Raw genomic sequence first — 20,334 nt, forward strand, 5'->3', positions numbered from 1 at the left:
GTGTGTGTGGTGTGTGGTGTGTGTGGTGTGTGGTGTGTGTGGTGTGTGGTGTGTGGTGGTGTGTGGTGTGTGTGTGTGTGTGGTGTGTGTGTGGTGTGTGGTGGTGTGTGGTGTGTGTGGTGTGTGGTGTGTGGTGTGTGGTGTGTGTGTGGTGTGTGTGTGTGTGTGGTTTGTGGGTGGTGTGTGGTGTGTGTGGTGTGTGTGTGTGTGTGTGGTGTGTGGTGTGTGTGGTGTGTGTGGTGTGTGGTGGTGTGTGGTGTGTGTGTGGTGTGTGGTGTGTGGTGTGTGTGGTGTGTGTGTGTGGTGTGGGTGTGTGGTGTGGTGTGTGTGGTGTGTGGTGTGTGTGTGTGTGTGGTGTGGTGTGTGGTGTGTGTGGTGTGTGTGGGGTGTGGTGTGTGTGTGGTGTGTGGTGTGGTGTGGTGTGTGTGGTGTGTGTGTGTGTGTGTGTGTGTTGTTGTGTGGTGGTGGTGTGGCGTGGTGTGTGGGAGTGTGTGGCTGTGTGTGTGGGTGTGTGGCGTGTGTGGCGTGTGTGGGTGTGTGGCGTGTGTGTGGTGTGTGGCGTGTGTGTGGTGTGTGGCGTGTGTGTGGTGTGTGGCGTGTGTGGTGTGTGTGTGGTGTGTGTGGTGTGTGTGGTGTGTGTGTGTGTGTGTGGTGTGTGGTGTGTGTGTGGTGTGTGGTGTGTGTGGTGTGTGTGTGGTGTGTGTGGTGTGTGTGTGGTGTGTGTGGTGTGTGTGTGGTGTGTGTGTGGTGTGTGTGGTGTGTGTGTGTGTGTGGTGTGTGGTGTGTGTGTGGTGTGTGGTGTGTGTGGTGTGTGGTGTGTGTGGTGTGTGGTGTGTGGTGTGTGGTGTGTGTGTGGTGTGTGTGTGGTGTGTGTGTGGTGTGTGTGGTGTGTGTGGTGTGTGGTGTGTGTGGTGTGTGTGTGGTGTGTGTGGTGTGTGTGGTGTGTGTGGTGTGTGGTGTGTGTGTGGTGTGTGTGTGGTGTGTGGTGTGTGTGGTGTGTGGTGTGTGTGGTGTGTGGTGTGTGGTGTGTGGTGTATCGTATGTTCCTCACCTTGCACCGAGGAGCCTTTTCTTTCCTTTATTGTAGGGTTTGGTACTGGACTTTGAACTCAGGTCAGGGCCTTGTGCTTGCAAGGCAGGTGTCTACCACTTGAGCCATGCCTCCTTTTGGTTTTAGTTATTTTTTACATAGGGTTTTTGCCCAGGGCAGCATCCGACCATGGTCCTCCTACCTGTGGCTTCCTTCCATGTAGCTGGGATCAGAGGTGTGACCATGACGTCCAGTCAGGGCCTTTCCTTATGGATGAAATGTGATTGAACTTTTTGTGATTTATTTAGCATTCCTGAAATTTTGCTTCCATTTCTGTAAGTTGTTACAGAGACAAGTGAGAAGCAAAATGGTAGAAGCACACAGGGCCCCCCTCCAGCACACACTGTGTTTGTTTTCACTTCAGAACAAAGGGAAGACACTGCTCCTGCACCAGTGGCCCACAGCTGACTTCCAGGGCGGGTCAGTGACTGAAGGCAACTTTCTTCCAGGTCTGTGGGTGCTGGACAGACAGGGTGAGAAGGGCTGGATGGTTGGAGCCCTTGTGTTTTACACCCATGCCCTAGTACGAGGCCGCCTTCATCGTGACGATGGCAGGCTCATCGGTTCCCATTGATTCTGCACAGTGAACATAGCCCAGGGCTTGACCCTCGCTGACCGCACCGGCCTAAGTGCAGACCTGCCCTGACCTTCTCAAGGTTTGCCTCCTGGCTAGGCTGACAGATAAATCGCGTTTCTGTACTAAATCAGATTTTCTACCAGAAAAAATGTGCAGATGTGGTCCTTAAAAAAAAGAAGAAGAAACATAGTGACCTTATAACAGTAGAACCACATTCAGTTCCAATTCAAGTTTATAGGAAATAAATAACTCTCTTCTAACCAATAACCGCCCAGTTAATCAAGGGCCGGCTGTGTGTGTGGCAGGTCTTCAAATGGCGTGGATCAGAAAAGTGGTCCCTACCTTGAGCACTTGAGAGTCTAGGTAGAGATAAAAATGGATGTTAAATAAAAAACTGAACTATGGCCACATATGCATAAATATAAGCTGAGTACTGACCCCAGTTCTGGTTTTTCGCAAGTGCCATGAGAACAACTGTGCAGAGAGGAGCCATCCGAGAGGCAGGACATGCCCAGCCACCGTGGGGACAGGGCAGCTGGTAGAGGCCACTTGCTAAAACATAGCACCTGCAAGTCAAGCTGCAGTCCAGTCATCAAAATAAGCTTCAGATAGGTGGAATAGTTGTTTTAAAAACTCACATTCTATTTTTTTAAAAAGTATCAGAAAATAGAATTGGGTATAGCAGACATTTTGTGAGAAGAGGCACACTTTCCAACAGGCAAAAACATTAAACCTTGTGAATAATGAGAAAGGCAGAAAAATTTAAACCAAGCTGTAGAAAAATTCTAGCATCAAGTTTGGCAGATGATTCTGTAGCACGAGATACTTGTGTTGGTCAAGCCAGGACAGCTGGAGGCTCAGGGTGCAGTTGAGTCCGTCCTTCCCCTGTGGGGAGGTGCAGCCCAGGCTCTTCTCTGCCCTGAGGCACCAGCTGGACCCAGCCTCCTGATGTGCCCCACTGCCGTGGCCAAGGACACAACCGGAAATGCAGAGCAAGCAGCGGGGCCTCGGCCAGGTAGAACTGAGAATGAGCATGCTCCTGGGGGCAGAATAGAGAATGAATTCAAGCAGTGGATGGACCTACCTTGTTCCCATCTGGGATGTTGACCAGCGCATGATGAGTGCAGAGAGCCAGCAACCTGGGAGGTCCCATCAAGCCCTGGCAATCTCTCAGCCAGCACATGGCCTGTGTGCACAGCATGAAAACCCAGCAAAGCCCCCTGCTCCCCAGTGTCAGCCAGAACCACCTAAGTGCCTGGTACCAGGCTAGTGGTGGAGATGTGGCCAAAGTTCCATGGCAAGACATGCAAAGCCTGCAGCCTTCCCTGAACCACGCTGAGTGGGCAGTTGGAAAGAGTTCTTCTTCCCTCAGTGTGTTGTTGATTTTTTAGGTTATAAGAAAAGTAACAGGATTTTTGGAGAGAAGGGCATAGGGGCTGCAGACTTAGGAAGCTGAGTGGGCAGGTCAGACTTGGGTCTGTCCTCCTCTGTCCCAGACCACCCAGGCGGCAGGCAGTGGCAAGAAGGGACATAGAGGAGGTCCAGCAGGGGACATAGGCCACTGGGGATACGCCTGGCAAGTGAGCCAGTTTGGGGGAGGAAAGACAGTGGGAACAGGGAGCCACTAGATCTGCTGTTTATGGACAGGGTGGGAAGCTGAGCTGGGGGCTTGTGGCACCGAGGGTCCTGTCCTGAAGACAGAGCATTGCATCCAGCTGACGGTGCCTCAGGGAGCTGCTGGCCCCAGCCACGGGACTTTGAGCCACGTAGAACTGCAAGTGTGACATAAACACAGGACCTGTGTCAAGTTACCCTGAGTTGGTGCCTGCCATGATGCCTAAGAACTGCAGGCCTCAGGGCTGTGTCCTGGGCACTGGGAGGCTCCTGTGAGACTGAGTCCCTTCCACCCACTGACCCTTCACTCAGCCACACACCAGGCTGCTCTGTTGAAGCAAAAACCACAATGTCAATGGGAACGAGTGGCAGAAACCAGGCAAGAGGCACAAGCAAGTGATTCCCTCGGGCAGAGGGGGCCCAGGCCTGCAGCAGACTGTGGGCAGGGACCGCACTTGTTCCCACTTTACATCAGCCCTCCAGGACAAGAGCCTGCCTTCTGCACATATGTAGCAAAGCTCTGATCTGGGACTGTGACAGGGAGGGGGGTGTGGGCAAAGGGGATCCCAGCAATCAGAGATCAGAGAGCATCAAGTCAATTTGCAAGGAGTAGGGTACCTGCCTCCCAGTGTCCCCCTCCTCTTCCCTACCCCAGAGGCCGAGGATGACCTTACACTCCGTGCTGCACTCTACGGCCTGCTCTTCCACAGCTATGCTGACCAGAATGACTGGGAGAGCGGCCTCAAGGTGCTGGATGAAGCCGTGCAGGTGCTGCCACGGACAGCCCACCGCCTGTGAGTGCACTTGCCCTGGCTAACCAGTCCTTCTCTGTGCTGCCTCAGTGGAACTCGCCCTTGCTCCCCTTTCCACTGAAGGACCTTATCTCCCCAGTAAGAGCCAGCAACACAATGCACAAACCCCAACTCAGTTTCATCTCGTTCTGTCCCTGAAGCAGGAAGGTAGACAAACCGAGCTTTGGACAGTTTATGTGTTTAGAATTTGATCGTTTGGTTCAAGCACTGACTTATCTATCTCTCTCACTCTTGTTTAGCCTGATTTTCAAACATATGGTCATCGTGAAGGCCAAACTTGGCCAGAATTTCAGCATGGAAATTCAGAAGTTCAAGGATGAAAGTGAAGACTATTTGGCGCACATGTGGCACCGACTGGCCCTGAACTCAAAGAACATCTGCGGAGAACTGACCTGCTACCACAATGCCATCCAGGCACTACAGGTCTACGTCTTGTCGGCACTGGGTGACTGTGAGCACATGTGTCTCTAACTGCAGAGGCAGTCGTCTGGCAAGAGGCTCAACCACTGGGGGCTTGCTGGGCAGACCCCCGGGGGAGCCTCGGCTAAGCAAGCCCTGGCCAAAGCAAGGCCTTTGCTCTGTAGAGAGCTGAGGACTGAGGGCTACTTGCCTCTACTTGCCCCTTTCAATGCTGACCAGGGGCCAGGAAAGAGTGGGTAAAGTTCCAAGGTCTCTCCAGAGGCTGAGCTGCTCAGGGAACAGGGCTCTGTACGCAGTGTTTAGGGACCTGGACAGATTCTACTCGATGCGCTTGAGAGGAGAGGTGGAGTGGCCCTCTGGTTGTTGGATTGATGACTGTGGTTCCCAGGAGAGAGGTCCCTGTGGAACTCGCATGAGGACCTGGTTATAGGACAAAAGTTGTCCCAGCCCTCACACAGTGGTTGTCACAGAGGCCCGGGCATAATACAAGTGGCTGTGGACGCCTTTGTGCCTTGCCCTGGAGACTAAATACCAGGTCATCCTCCAGGTTTTCCTGCTGAGCTCAGAAACAGGCAGTGACGGGAGCCTCATATAGAGGAAGTCGGAAGCCAGCCCTAGAAAAGCAGAGGCCACCACAGCAGGGGCTGCTGAAGGAAGGACAAAGCCCAGCCACCTTGGGGTCCCCTGTGCAGCGAGGCTCCTTGAAAGTGTCTATCCTGGCTGATCTCGAGTCCCGTCATTCCATTATTTCTTTTTTTAGGGACATAATGTGTTTTCTGTGAGTTCTCAGGGTCATATAGCCATCACCAAAATCAACTTCACAACATTTCATCGTCTTCCCCACAAATTTTGTGTCTGTTAGCATCCACTCCGCATCACCATTTTTGCTGCTTGGGGACTGCTGTCCCACTGGGTGTTGATGGCCACTGCTCTGGACCTTCCATACAAATGCCACCAGACATCAGGTGGCCGGCCATTGTGTCTGGCTCCTTTCACTGAGCATAATGTCATCATGTCTCAGTCACACTAGCCTGTGTCTGTCCTAGCTTCCTTTTGGTGGCTAACTAATATTTCATCCAAGTGTGTAAACTTTGCTTGTGCATTAGGACATTTGAGCTGCCTCTACCACTTGGCTCTTGTGAGTTGTGCTGTCATGGACTTGGATGTACCCATTTCCCTTGGGTATGTACATACAAGTGACTCTGTTTAACTATCTGAGCAGCTGCCAGGCAATGTCCACAGCGGTCAGCCCTGACATTCCCCATGTCCTCACCAGCTCGTGGTGTGGCCTGGTCATGGCCATCGTGGAGGGTGTGGAGTGGCTCTAGTCTTGGTTTGCCTCTTCCTGATGACTGATGGTGATGAGTGTCTGTCCAGGGACTTACTGGCCATTTGTGTGTCTTCTGGAGAAACATCTGTTCCGATCCTTTGCCCATTTTTAAATGGTCATTTGCCTTTTAATGTTGAGCTGTGAGAGTTCTCGGCATGTTTTGGATGGACGTCCCTCATCAGACCAGCGATTTGCAAGTACTTTCTCTCATTGTGTGCGTTGTCTTTTAAGACAATTTTTCACTTTCTTGGTATTATTTTTAGCCCAAAAGTTTGACATCTAATTCATTCATCTCTTCTTTGGTTGCTTGTGTTTAGTATAATATCTGAGAAGCCATTTGCAACCCAAGGTCTTAGAGACGAGTGTCATAAGGGTTAACAGTTTCAGCTCGCACGTCCGAGTCATCGGTCCATTCTGAGTCAGAGTGTATCTCTGGTGTGAGGTGGGGGTCCAGCGTCACTCTTCAGTGTCTGGCACTACTTGTCGAAAGGATTATCTGTGCTCTCGTCCACCCTCCACCGACCTCCACCCTCCACCAAGGCCCCTGCCCCTCCCACATTTGCATAGCTTTGCCAAAGCCACCAACAGCTTCTGTGGTTTGTTGTGGGCACCATCTCACCCCCATGATACGTCCTGTCCTTCCTCCTTCACTTACCTTCAGGTATAGCGACCTCACTGATTCACAATTCTTCCTTGCCTCTTCTTGGGGGAGGAGGACCTGGGTGCAGGGCTTTGACCTCCTTCCCCAACTCTCACACCCCTGGCAGTCTGGCCAGTGTCAAGAGTGAAATGCCAAAGCTACACTGGTTCTTCCCACAGGTGAGTCTTCATCCAGCCCAGGGCTGCCACCCTCTAGACTCCTATATGTTCTGCCAGCTTGGCCCTTATCTGACCAGCATTGTAACCCCTTCCCTATGGACCCCTCCTTTCTGCCTTCCCCTCCAGGTGAGGGCAGCTCTATCCTCCATTTGCTGGACCCACTCCAGGCCCACACGGCATCTGCTTCTGTCCCTCAGCACACTCAGTCATCAGCTTGGACAGCATGCCTCACACACCAGCACCTGTTGCCTCAGACATATTGAGGCTACACCACACCTTGCTGCCCTGGTCCCAGCCACCATCATCCCAAGTGAGCAATGCCCTAACAAGACCCCTTCTTCCTGGTCCACCCCACTCTGCTCTTAGCAGAGCATCTAGTGCAGGTCAGATATGCCACTTTGCACTTACCTGCCTGCACACCATGGCCCAGTCCTGCCCTTGACCACCCCAGGGACATGGGCACACTCATTCTCTCTCTTTCACTCTCTCTCTCTTTCGCTCTCTCCTCAAATGCCCTGTGGCATTCCTGCCTCCCCGAAGCTTTGCTCATCCTTCCTTGCCATTCAGGTCACCTGTCCTGGTGACAGCACTTGTTCTTTGTGTTGAGCGTTCACCCTCTGAGCCCCACCTGGGGGCAGGCCTGGCACAGAGTAGCCTGCTGCAGTGTTTGTGGAATGAATAAGTGGCCTCAGGAGAGTCTGCAAGCTGACAGCTGCAGAATCAAAGGGGCCATGACTCTGATGTGGTGAGGCCGAGCCACAGCTGTCTCAGGCTGCAGAAGAGGCTTGGAAGGAAGGGTGTGCACAACAAGCCAGTACATTTTGTTGGCATCGGGGTCCGAGGGGCACCAGTGGCTCTTCTCTGTGAAGCCGATAATGGCGGCCTTGATCTCACAGGAGAGAGGCCAGGTAGCCTTTGGCTACTTCTTCCCTGCCTTCCCTCCCATGGGCAGGTGGGGCCAACCCCAGAAGTCCACTCGTGAGCAAGTCTCTGTTTCGAGACCTGCTTGGCATCCTCTGTGGTGTGAGGGACGCTTGGCAGGGAGGGGCTGTGAGGAAACACAGGGGCCAATGAGCTACAGGTGGCAGCAAGGACTTTGCCAAGCTGTCATCTTCCTGCCACACCCATCTGCACAGCCAGAGCCCTCAGGGAGCCCCAGTGGCAAGAGCATCTCCATGGAGAGGGTCTCTGTGGTGACGGGGGACACGAGCCATGGGACGGCTTCATGCTGAGGGAGGGTCCCTCAGTGCTGGTTCTCTGATGCTGGCTAGGTCATCTAGCTGTTCTGTCTCATCCAAAGAAACCAGAGAGTGACTGGCAGAAGGTGGACTACATCCTGGAGTTCAGCGAGTGGCTGTATTACAAGCAGTTTCCTCTCGACGACGTGATCTGCCACATCACATGGGCAGCCGAGATCCTCCTGGCCATGAAACCAGCCCTGGAGCCAGAGCTAGAGTCGGAAGGTAAGGACACCTCGAGCCTCCCACCCACACACTCTGCAGGACGCTGTGGCCTGTAAGCCTTACAAACGACCCCGTGCGCTCCCGGCAATAGGCTAACCCAGAGAAGTTCCACGTGGGCGTGGGAGGCGGGGCCTGACAGCCTGCATATGCTCAGGATGGGGCAGGCAGTGGGCTGGCTCACCCTTAGAGCATGCCAGCCTGCCAGGGAGGGAGAGCACCTTCCATTCAACATGGCGGCACCCAGCTGCCGCCTTCTGCCTGGGCTGCAGGAGCAGGTGTCCTGAGCACCTTGGGCACTCCTATAGTCACTGCAAGCCCCGTGCTGGACCTCCTCACTGCCAGGGCCCCGTCTGCGGCAGGTGTGGAGGACCAGGAGGCCTTAGGAAGAGGGGAGGAGCCTGCTGGTGAGTGGGGAGCTAGACACAGGCGTGGGAAATCCTCACTGAAACCACAGCCACCCGAGGTGCTTAAAAACCTCTGCTGCCTGGGAACCAGGCCTGGGACACCAGAGGACAGAGTTTCCAGAGCACAAATGTCCATGGGAGTCCCAAGAGCCACCCCAATGCCCCTAGCACAAGAGCTGAAGCCCAGGGACATGCAGGAACTCCAGCCCGCCGTCTCCCTGGGAGCCCTTTTGGTGTTGATCTGGTCAGGGCCACCTCCTAGTGGTCACTGGGTCTGAGCCTGCTGTCAGGATGGACAGAGGGTCCTTTTCAGAACCTTCAGTCCTCAAGGAAGCGATAAGGTGCATGGGTCAGGACAGGAAAGGAGGCTGGACCTGCAGTGACCTGCAGTGTCCAGCTCAAGGGTGGGTCCTCAGGACCTTAGAAATCAATGAGGTATGTGTGGCAGGCCTCAGATTGGACAGCCTGCCTCTCAGTGAGAAAGAAGTCTCATCCAGCAGCGTGTACAAGCCCTAAGGTCTGGACTCCGGGCAGCAGGGCACAGTGATGCTGGCCCAGAGCCAGGCTGCAAGGATGCCCATCCCTTGGTACAGATGTGCCTCTGTCCTGGCCTCGTAGAGCTCATGGGGTCCAGGAGAGCACCAGCACGCAAGAGAAGCTTGCAGACCAGTCCACGCCATCCAGCCAAGGGTAAACCACAGTGCGGTGGCTCATGGTCCACCACTTCAGCTAGTCCAAAGGCAGCCTCCAGGGCTGCAGGACACTAGTCAGACATCCCCACCCGTACTGGGCCTGAGGTCAGAAGCTTTCTGCTTCCCAGGGACAGGGCTCTTATCTCCCAGGACCAGGGAAAAAGTCAGGACACTGGGAACAGGATGCACAGAAGGTGGCCCAGCTGAAGAGGCCTCTGCCCAGGACAGGCAGTGGGCAGGGTGCTGAGTGGAAGCAAATCACCCGATGGGCGTAAAGGCCTGGGCCCACGGGCACCTGAGCCCAGGCGAGCCCTGAGCCTCAGGCACCCTTTGTGCAGGGGACTACGTGCACATTCAGATTCCCCAAGAGAAGGCAGAGGCCCAGGGCGAGGAGACCTCCTTGGCGAAGTTACGGAGCGTGAGGCAGTTGGAAACGCTGGCCCGTGTCCACGTTCTGCGGGCTCTGATGATGTCCCCCAGCTCCGCCCACTATGAGGACGACTGCCTCATGGCCTACACCTTTTTCAAGCACATCTGGCAGGTGAGGCTGCTGGTATGAGGTGACCACACCTTCCTCTTCCGGGGCCGGAAACCGTGGTGCTCGTATTTGCTCTGAGGGTCACCCTCAGCTGCAGGAAGGACTGGGAGTCACGTGTGTCCCCCTTGAGGACCAGCTGTGCCTGCCCCTCCCAGTGCCCCATCCAGGGCTGCATGGCTTCAGCCCAGGCCTGTCCTAAAATCATACTCTCTGTCCATGTGTCCCTACCACCCAGGTCTGGCCTCCAGGAGGAGTGTCACATTTCCCCTCAAGAAGCCGGGACGATGGGGAGGTGCAGCTGCACCGCCCTCCCCGCCCTCCCCAACCAGGGAAGTGGGCCAAGCGTCATATGTATGGAGGCCACCCATGTGCTTGCAGACCCGGGTTGTGGGCCCAGGTCACTGGCCAGGGCTCTGCCCTGCAGGGGGCTCAATCATAGCCAAGAAACACTGTCAGATCCTGGAGCTCCCTGGCCAGGTGCGGCAGGAGGTAGCACGAGGCCCGTTTCGATGCTACAATGTGGACTCCGTTCTCCAATGTGGACCCCATTCTTCCTCAGGTTTCTTTGCAAACAGCAGGAAAATTAATTCCAGAAAAAGCTCTAGCAGCAGCCATGTCACAAATAACACTGCCCAAAAAGGAGAAGGAGAAAAGTAAAGAGAAGGAGAAGGAGAAGGAGAGAGGGAAGGACACGAAGCAGGTGATGTCAAAGTCCCCACATCCCATTCCTTACTTGAGGGGGAAGTGGAGGAGGAGGGGCCACACAGCCGGGGTCTGAACCCAGCTCCACCACGCTCAGGCCCAGGGGCCTTCTCATTTCCACTGTGCCTCAGTTTCCTCTTCCATAACTTGGAGGCAGTGATTTCATGCCCTGTAGGGTTCTGCAGTAACCTGCTGCTGCCTTTCACGTAAGCACACGGCCAGCTTGGAGGCCTTTGGTGACAGGTGGAGTCTGGGTCCTGAATGTGCTAGGGCAGGAGCTGGGGTCCTGAAACAGCAAGCTAGGTGGTTTCTTCATGTATAGGCACCTGTAGAGCACCCATAAAATCTACTTCGCCCTAAATACTAGCTTCTCCCACTGCCAAAGCAGGTCTAAGAAGTTGCACCTGGCTTTTGGAGTGAACAGCTCATGGAGGCACAGGCGCTGATCACCCAGCCCCACTGGATCACAGAGCCTGGGCAACCCAGGCCCCCTCTGTGCTGTGTGCCCTGGGGTCCCGGGAGAGGGCAGATGCCTGCTGCCTCCAGCGCCCCTGGCCCCAAAGATTGTGGCATAGCACAGCTGTGTTCTTGAGGCTCTCAGCTCATCTGTACCATGTGGGCCTCCGCCACATGGAGCCTCCACTTGCCACAGTGCACCTTGCTTCTCACCTGCACAGAGTTATACCCCGCTTTGGATCAAACAGCCTGAAGACTTGCCTGCCAGCATAGAAGAGTGGGCCTCCTACTCCTGCCCTGAGGACATACTGACTGCGTTCAAGCAAGACCAAAGTGACTTCACCATTAACTCGCACAGTTTCCAGAAGCCGGTGAGGGCACATGAAGCAGCGGGGCCTTGCTGCAGGCAGGCCAGCAGCTTTCCAGCGCCAAGTCCCCCCACCTGCAGCTACAGCTGGCATTTCTATAGCAAATGTCAGCAGAGAGGGGGCTATAAGACAGGGCTTTCATTAGTGAATGTTGAACCTCAGGTCAGAGACAGAGAACACTGTGGGCCCCAGAAACCCAAAGCCCATCCCAGCTACAACCTCCACCTCTAACAGCTGCCAACATGCATGGACACTCTCCCTCCCCTGCATTCACACCCAGGTACACATGCCAGACCCGGTGCCACACCTGCACCCCTGTCCTGTCCCTGCTGAACAAGTCTCACAGACCAGGCAGCTATGGCCACAGGGTCACATGGCCCCTTCTTTCTGCCAAATCTCCCTCCCTCTTATAAGGCCCTGAGATTACACTTACAACATGCCTGGACAGAGTCTCATCCTGGTCCTTTCTGCCATGTAAGGTCATGCACAGGTTCCAAGTATTAGGGTTCTTTATCTCTGGGCGCCACAGTTCAGCTCACCACCTCCTGCTGGTTTGGGTCTTTACGGATGGAATCATTCTGTTCCTTCCTTTGGCTTGGCTTCTTTCTCTTGGCATAATGTTTATGGGGTCCATCTGTGTCTGCAGAGAGCAGACCTCCACCTGTCCACTCTTGGCTCTCACAAATGGAGGGTCTGTGAACACCCGTGTCTGAGTGTCTCAGTACCCACCTATGTGGAAGACATGCCTGCTGCTAGACTCCCTGGACTGCTGCGCGTGGGAATCCAAAGCAACAGTGAATAGGCCAGGTTGACAAATGCCTCCTGGGGAGGCTGCACTGTTCCCATTTGACCCTGTGGGAAAGTTCCTGATGCTGGGTCCTTGCTAGCTTCCCAGTCTGGGCTGCGCATCTCCCCATGGCAGGTGTGGACACCCCCTGAGTGCAGTGAGGCTGGGCGCCTTGTGAGCACTTCCTGGCCATGTGGACGCCCTCTTTTGTGATGTGCCGTCCAAGGTGTCTCCCATATTTTATTAAGCTTTCTGTTTTTTTCCTTGATCTGTTATGGGAAGAATACCTGACAGTCCTGTGAGCAGCAGGTCCACTTCCACTTTGTGGCTGGCCCTTCCTCTGGCTAGATGAGATCCTTTCATGAGCAGAGAGGATTGGCTGTAAAAATAGGAAGTAATCTTTTCCTTTCTGATTAGTGCTTTCTCATGTCCTTTTTAAAAAACAAAAAAACAAAACTATGTCTTTTTCTGGAGGTCATACATATTCTCTCATAGTATTTTTCCAAAAGGTGCGAGTGTTTTCCACCTTGATAGCACAGTGCTGAATTCACATCTACAACCTGCTCGAACTTGACCTGCGTATGTGGCAGAGTCGGGGGCTGCCCTGCCTCTGAGCTGCTCACACAGGCAGTGCTGCCCAGTACCTCTCCCTGCATTGTTCCCCTCTCCAGTTCCTAGAAGCAAATGTTTAAAATGGTTTATCCAACTGGTAATTTCCCACTTAAAAGCAACCATTTTTGGCACTCTTCTTTCTGAATGTCAGATTTGAAAGCAGTTGTATTGTACACAAGGAATTCTATTTTGGATGAATTAACAGTTTTTTGTGGAAAAAAATTGAAACAAATGCCAGTATTTGTAGACTGGACACATAAATGGGTATTCCTCTCGTGAGGATTTTTAACTACACTCGGGTGCTAAGGATAGTTTTGACAAAATGAAGCCTACTGCTCAGGGAGAAGAGGAGGAGGGTACATCTGTCCTTCATGCCACCACCACCAGCTGAGCGCCTGCTGTGTGCTGGGCAGGCACTGCTGGGCCCCTGTTAGAGGCGTTCCTCCCCCACCCGCCACCCTTCCCGTTTGCTGTGTGTTTGTGCAGACCTACACTTTGTACTACCTGGACCACTTGGTCAAGGCCCTGCAGAAGATGTACCTCCATGAGCTCAGCATCCCGGTCCTGCAGTTGGGTGTGGTCATCGCCAGCGTTGTGGTGGACAGCAAGAGCCTGGCGGATCTCTACCACCTGCGGTTCGTGCCCCTCCCTTACCCCCAGGGGAACGGGGAAACATTTAAGTAGCAAGAGTGACTTTGCGCAAAGCAATGTAAAAACAAACAGCATTTAAACATTGACCTGCGGTTGATCGTTTGTTCAGATAATGAACTCCCAAAGATGTATAAGCCAGATGCGTCAAAACACTTGAGTGCAAAAATGGCATTTTTATTTTACGATGGCTACCTGATCCTTAGAGGATAGCCTTGCTTTATGGAAACACACACTGAGGTATTTGGGGATGAAGGGATGGCATGCTGTGCCATGTCGCCAACTTACCTTCCAGGGGTCCAAGAGAATGGGGGTGGTGGAGAGACTGATAAAGACAAGGCCAAGGCAGTGAGGCACAGTGGCAGGTGAGGGAGGCACACAGCTAACAAGGGAGCGTTTGCACGACTTTTCCAAAAGGCTGAGTCCTGTCCAAATGAAAGTGTTTTAAACAACTCAGAACAGAGCTTCCCACTGGAACCTGATCGTGTCCTCTGACGATGGCTGAGTGAATGATGTAGTGAATAAAATATGTGAGCGATGGATTTTTAAGGTTTGATGGAGCCTGAAGTTTGATAGAGCCTCCTGTTGTTTTTACCTGATAATTTGGCGTAGCTTGGAGAATCACTGGGAGCACCATCAAAGGGTGCTTTTCCTACTTAGTTCAGCAGCTCCCTTGAGGTGCACTGAACCCCCGGCGACTGTGTCCTGTGTAACGTTTTCCTTTGCTTTGTCCTCCTTCCCCACAGACTTGTCCAGGTGTGTTCCGAGCTGAGGCTGCGAGATGCCGCTGCTTACCACGAAGAGGCCGTGGGACAGACGTACATGGGGGAGGTAGAGCAGGCCAGGTGCGCTGGCTCTCCCGTGGGCAGTTCCACTCCTTCTCACTCCTTCTCACTGGTGCCATCCAGGCTGAAGCTGGCCTGCAGGAAAGGGCTGATGTAGGCCCCAAGGCAGCAACGCAGGCCATCTGACGTGGCCCTGCTCTCGGCTGTGTCCCCTCCCAGTGGCAGACCCCTCTGTCACAGCTGCTGGACCTTGTGCCCAGGGGTGGAGGCCTGGCTGGGGCAGCGCCTGGGGGCGAGCCCACAGGGGACCCTGTAGCTGGTCTCCTCCTTGGGGCTGTCCTGGCATCCCAGAAGGATAAGCAGGGTGCAGTCATTAGGCGTGTGACAACTGAATTAACTGACTGTCATTTCTGTAGCAAACATTTTACATTTAGAGACCTGGAATATTCCTGTACTGTGACCATATGCAGTTCTGATTTTGCTAATTTCTACAATTCAGCCTTATTTTTGTGTGCTACTGGACAAGTAACACGTTTCATTGTTCAAATTTTAGAAAACAAAGGTAAGGAAGAAAATAAGTGTCCTCACCAGCCTCCTCGTTTGGCAACTACCCCTTGGTGTTTAGTTCTTTTCCCCCATTAGATAAAACACACTCTGTTTTTATAAAAAGTGGAGGTTTTTTCCACGGAGCAGCCTGTCGTGACAAATGTTCTGGGTTTTGAACTCAGGGCTTTACTCCTACCAGGCAGGTGCTCTACCACTCGAGCCACGTCCCCAGCGAGGCAGAGTCTCGCTGACTTTTTGTTCACGCTGGCCTCAAATGTGATCCTCCTGTGTCTGCCACCCTAGCAGCTGGGATTGCAGAAGTATGTGCCACCATCCTGTTCACGTTTGTAAGCACCATAATTGATTTGTCCAGCCCTGGCTGAACGTAAGTCATGTGTGAGTTTCCTGGTATGGCAGGCGCACCCCGAGGCCTAGGCTTGGCACAGGTGACCTTGCTGCCTCAGACAGGCTCCAGAAGTGCAGTACTCAGTTCAACTCCCATTCTTCCTGCTCCTCGGTTTTGAGCACCTGCTGTGTGCTGTGTGGCGGGAGCCTTAGGATGGTCTGTGGAGGGAAAGGGAGGAAGACAATGGCAGATGAGGCACAGGGATGCCAGGGCTGGGGGACATGCAGGTGTTCAGGAGACACTTGGCAAGCCTTGGGACCTGGGGGGGTGTGGCTCGGCATAGGGACAGAAGTGTCAAAGGGCCTGATGGCAGGGGCCTGTGTGGGGCTGAGAGGTTGGGCAGGCATGGGATAGGCCCATCTTCTAAGGGACTGCCCTGGACATGGTGTGATGGGGCCTGTGGCAGTGGAAGACACCCATGGCTTCTGTGAGCGACTCTGAGCTCTGAGGAGCTTTGGCTTTCTGGAGGGGCTCTGGGGAGAGGTCTGCTTTTGGTATCTGGCGTTTGAAATTCATCTTAAACTTCTAAGTCGGCATCTCAGATTGTTCCAAAGAGAGAACAGGCAGCAGACGTGAATTTGGGGGCCAGACTGCTGCAGATCTGGGACCAAGTCCTGTCTTTATAAACACTTGTGGGTGAAGGCATAGTTGTTTTAATTGTATTTCTTTGATTACTAATGGTATTTTCATTGGCCGTTGAAATTATTCTGATGCATATTGTCTAATTTTACTTACATTAGCTGCAGAAAAGAGATTGCATTTAAAAAAGAAAAAAATAAGGAGCCCATGTTAGAAGACAGCTTGCCAACCTTGAAAGAGCAATTGGCTCCAGTCTGTCCAGCAGAGGTGAAGCCACTCATAGCCCAGGACAAGGTAACCCTGCCCTGCCAGGTGCCTGTTCCACAGCCCAGTGGTGGCAGTGTCTTAGCTGTTAGGCAATGGGAGAGAATGAGCCAAAATTTACTTGCTTGCTAAAGCACTGAGGCACCAGGCTTGGAGTTCTGCTCCTGAGCCCACCAAACTCAGCACCAGGGCCTCAGAGAGTGCAGGGGGTCCCAGGGGGCCAGGGTTCAGCATGGCTGAGGGACAGTCTTGCACCCAGCTGAGCTGCCAGCCTCAGCGAGCCCTCCACGCTGGTCAGGGGGCCACCAAGTACGTGGAGAGAGGGGAGGGGAGCACGGGTGGGGAGAGGCAGACCTGCAGACCCCCGGGCCTGCTGCCCAGCTCATGGAGGGAAGCAACCTCACCATTCAGAGTGTGCAGAGCCGGGTGCTGCAAAGCCTGCTGTGACACAGCTAGTGCTGTGCTTGGATGGGTGCAAGGGGCGAGTGAGGAGGGAGGGGGTCCCGGAGACCTGAGGTTCATCAGGAGGAAAACGGGCAGAGACTGGAGATCCAGTATCCAGGCAAGGCAGAGCCTGCAAGGGCCGAGCTCCGTGCTGGAGAAACCCCTTTGGCTTCTCCTGGGCACTTGCGCCTCCTTAGCCAGCGTGTCACAAGGAGCACAGACGTGGGCCAGGGAAGTTTAGGACCATGGTATCTTGCAGATTTTGAAGATAAATGAGGAGACTGGAAGGGGCTTGCAGGGAACATCCTACCCCCAGCTGTGGATGCTCAAGGGAGAGGTCCTGCTGGACATGGACCTGTACCAGCCCGCACGGCTGCTGCTGTCAGAGGCTCACCAGGCGTTCCAGGTAAAGAGCCCCAGCCAGTGGCCACTGAGCCAGCTGGACATGGCTTAGTGGCTTCTGTCCAGGAAACGGTGTGTCCTTTCTGAAGCTTCTTTGTGTCTGCCAGTTCTAGAAAACGCACTCAACTCTTCCATAGGATGAGTTCTCTATGGCAGGCCCGACCTTCCTATGCCTGGCCTGTCTTTTCCATGCTTTCATTGCTTATTGATTAGAGCATGCTAAAGTTCCAGTTCCTGGGCTCCACTGTGGGTCCATTTCTGCTGCCTCTCTTTTTCTTGGATGTTGGTCTAGGTCCTGTTTTCTAACACATCAGCTTTCTTACTTTCTGGTGGCATATGAGGGGAAAAGATCTTGGGAGCCCTGGAAGGTGTCTTCCACCAGTGAGTGCTATTTGTGGTAGGAGGCAGGTTTTGTACCAGCCACCTGGACCCTGGTCCCCTTGGTCTGGACTTGTCTTCCTCAGATGTGTCCTTATTCCCTCAGCTGTGGGACTCATGGGTGTCGCTGGCTGTTCTGCAGACTCCAGTGAAACCCTGGTCTTAACCAAGCCCCTTGGGAAGGTTTCAGTTAGCCTCTGTCTGCTGAGCTGTGGCTGTTCCTCCTTGCTCCACCCTAGGCAGCTGAGACCAGCTGTCCATGGGAGATTTGCACATAGTTGTATGGGCCACTATGGGCCCCCATAGTGGAACTTGCCAGCACTGTCTCAAGCTCTGAGCTCAGCAGGCTCTTCTGCCCTTCTGGGCTCTGTCTCCCCATGGAAGGCTGCCTTCCCATGGACAGCTGCCCTCCGGAAAGCTGGATGGGAGAAAACTGTTTGTGTTTCTCTCTGTTCAATGGGCGTGTACCCGAGTTGCTGCAGTATTGACAGCACTCCAGTTCCCTGCAGATGCACGGCTCCACCTGCAGCTAAACTTCAGAGAATGCTGAGACAGAGCCCAGAAGCAGCCAGCCTGCAGCTCATGTCATTTTGAAGAATTGCAGGAGAAGAGGAGGACATAGGATGGTGTAAAATGCCACGGTACCCATGACAGCCTGTAAGGTTCGGGCTCTCTTCTCACAGTGAAGAAAGGTGTGCCAGTGTCAGGCAGAGGACAAGTGTGTGCAGGTGTCAGGCAGGGGGACAGGTGTGTGCAGGTGTCAAACGGGATAGGTGTGTGCATACCAGAGCCAGGAAGGAGCCTGTTCCAGGAAGGAACCGAGATTGCGGTGACCAGCTGGTTGCAGACAGGCAGGCTGTATTTGGTGCGTACAGCACAGAGCTGTCCATGGCCACAGCCATGAGGGATAGCTAGCCTCTTGCAAAAGCATAGGGAGCTCAGACCCCAGAACAGAGGCGATGGCTGCCTGTCCACCACCTTCCCTCCTATACCGGCCTTGGCTCCCTAACAAGTGCTTGTCATGGAAAGCAGTTTATTGGTTTATTTGCATTTCTTTTTTCTTTCTTTTTTTTGCAATACTGGGGTTTGAGCTCAGGGCTTCACACTTGCTAGGCCACTCATTTCTTAACTCTCCCAGCCCTTGTATCCTGGTCCTTTGCCTTTCCTACCAGCTCACTGCCTTTGTCTCCTCCCAGCTGTGTTCAGGCTCTCAGAAAGGGCCATCTAAGCTGGGCATGGTGGCTCATATCTGTAATCCTAGCCACTTGAGAGGCTGAGATTGGGAGGATCACAGGTTGAGGCCAGCCAGGGAAAAATTTCATGAGACCCCATCTCAATGACTGGTTGGGCATGCTGGAGTACGCCTGTCGTCCCAGCTTCACAGGAAGCACAAAATTAGGGGGGTCACGGTCCAGGCCGGTATGGGTGAAAAATGAGCCCCTGGCTCAGGACAGGACCTCAAATGATGTGACCTCATCCTTCCTGCTGGACAGCATCCCCTGCCCCTGCTGGGCACATTTGAAAGTGTAGAACAATCAGTTGAGTTGAGCTTCCCCACCAGGGTTCCTGTTCTCTGACGGAGAGCATTCAATGGACAGGGGTGCTCACTCCCATCCCCAGCTGTCCCCTCTGTCCCTGACCCACATCTGCAGGGCGGCCCCCAGCACCTGCGTCCCTGCTTGTCTCTGTCCAGAGAAGTCAGCCTTCAGCTTGGGGCACTACATTGGGCTGCCTGTGTCTAACTCCTCCCTTGCTCCACTGCGCCACTTTGTTTTTAACACAAATTGCCCTGTTTTCCCTGGCATTTACCATGAAAAGTGGGTCCAGCCGGAGCTCAAGGGCCCAAGGATCTGGGCCTCCCACTGTCCAGACAGGTCACTGCCCACCCTCCTCCAAAGGACACATTCAGGCCTGGACCTCCCTTGAGGGCTGGGTGGGAGAGTCACTCGCCCTGGAACTATTCATTACATGACCAAACTAAGTGACCTTGTACTGATGGATGCCTGTGCGGTGAAGCTGGCTCTGACAAGGGCCTCTGTAGGGAAGGGGCTGCCAACCCTGGGTGGCAGGACAGAGGGGCAGCTCTATGGGATCCGCAGATTGGACAAAAGTGGGGGCCTGCAGCTCTAAGAGGGCACCTGTCCACCCCCAAGTAGCAACCTCCCCTAGGCAGTCAACACCCCTGCCTTTAGGGTAGAGCCGCCTGGGAGGGTACTGGAGGAAAAGGGCCTTGATTCTCAGCTTTGAGGGGCCGTTTCACTGTCCCCATACCCTTGAGGGGACAAAGAACACACAGGTCTCACTCCCAAAGAAAAACATGGGCTTCTCTTTCAGCTGCCAGAAAAGCTTAGGGCCAGAGGAAAAGACCTAATACCAGGCTGCCCGTGAGCTCAGTCTCGCTCCCCCTTGATCTCTCTGTGTCTCTCCGCTCCTCATCTCCATGCACATCGACCCTGTGTACCACCATGCTATTTCTACCTGCTTCTAGGAGCTCGACGATCCTTGTGCACAGGCGCGGTGCCTGCTCCTTCTTGCACAGCTAGCCAACAAGGAAAAGAACCATGGACAAGCGACGAGAATGATCGAGAAGGCCCAGATCCTGGGCGGGAGTGAGGATTTCTGGTACAGTTCCACCCTGACTGCAGCTGAGGCCATCTTGTCCTCAGAAGATTCCGGGAGAGAAGCCTCGGTGAGAGTGGCCGGCTCTGAGGACATGGCGCTTGGTGGAGGGGCAGCTGGGGCTCCAGTGAGTGATGTGGTAATGTTGGTACCCGGGTACCCCCAGGTTTGCCACCTCTTCCAAAAACTCATTGACACCTTCAAGGCCCTCCAGAAAGAAAGGCCCAACCGGGCATCTGTGCTGGAGTTCCTCATCACAGACCTGGAAGCCAGGTAATTTTGCGAGGCACCATGGGAGTTGTACTTCCTTCTCCCACCTGTCTGGGCCATGTTTTAGACGTGAGGCTCAAAATAGCTGGGCTTTGCGCCTTTCACTGTGGCCCGCCTGCCCCTTGGCTCCTCTGGGAACAGACCTTCCCTCCACTGCAGCTTCCTCTGCCACGGGGCCCACACCTTTCCCACGGCCTCGGGCTGGATTGTTGCTCCCTCCCCTCTTCTTCTGAATCAGAGCCACTGGGCCTTTTCAGACAACCCTTTTGACTCACTGACCACAGCGGCAGGAATTCTTGTCCTCTTTGC

At 54.0% G+C, this 20,334-nt stretch overlaps 1 protein-coding gene across 6 annotated transcripts in view; it reads left to right on the forward strand.

Moving 5' to 3' along the window:
- Window positions 1–20,334, forward strand: part of Cfap46 (cilia and flagella associated protein 46) — a 93,103-nt gene that overhangs the window by 49,741 nt on the left and 23,028 nt on the right. For 5 of the 6 annotated variants that reach the window (XR_012449577.1, XM_074078025.1, XM_074078026.1 and 2 more), the window contains 13 exons: window positions 1,455–1,563; window positions 3,937–4,075; window positions 4,333–4,516; window positions 7,963–8,125; window positions 9,560–9,762; window positions 10,319–10,459; window positions 11,139–11,288; window positions 13,171–13,319; window positions 14,079–14,177; window positions 15,810–15,942; window positions 16,616–16,762; window positions 19,625–19,825; window positions 19,922–20,028. Coding sequence is in view for 5 of the 6 variants with exons in the window: in XM_074078025.1 (XP_073934126.1) it covers window positions 1,455–1,563; window positions 3,937–4,075; window positions 4,333–4,516; window positions 7,963–8,125; window positions 9,560–9,762; window positions 10,319–10,459; window positions 11,139–11,288; window positions 13,171–13,319; window positions 14,079–14,177; window positions 15,810–15,942; window positions 16,616–16,762; window positions 19,625–19,825; window positions 19,922–20,028 (1,925 nt within the window). In the remaining variant the exon portion in view is untranslated. The remainder of the gene's footprint in view (window positions 1–1,454; window positions 1,564–3,936; window positions 4,076–4,332; window positions 4,517–7,962; window positions 8,126–9,559; window positions 9,763–10,318; window positions 10,460–11,138; window positions 11,289–13,170; window positions 13,320–14,078; window positions 14,178–15,809; window positions 15,943–16,615; window positions 16,763–19,624; window positions 19,826–19,921; window positions 20,029–20,334) is intronic. The other variant, XM_074078023.1, reaches the window with a different exon arrangement.

Source organism: Castor canadensis, chromosome 7, assembly GCF_047511655.1.
Source record: "Castor canadensis chromosome 7, mCasCan1.hap1v2, whole genome shotgun sequence".
NCBI classification, from domain to species: domain Eukaryota; kingdom Metazoa; phylum Chordata; class Mammalia; order Rodentia; family Castoridae; genus Castor; species Castor canadensis.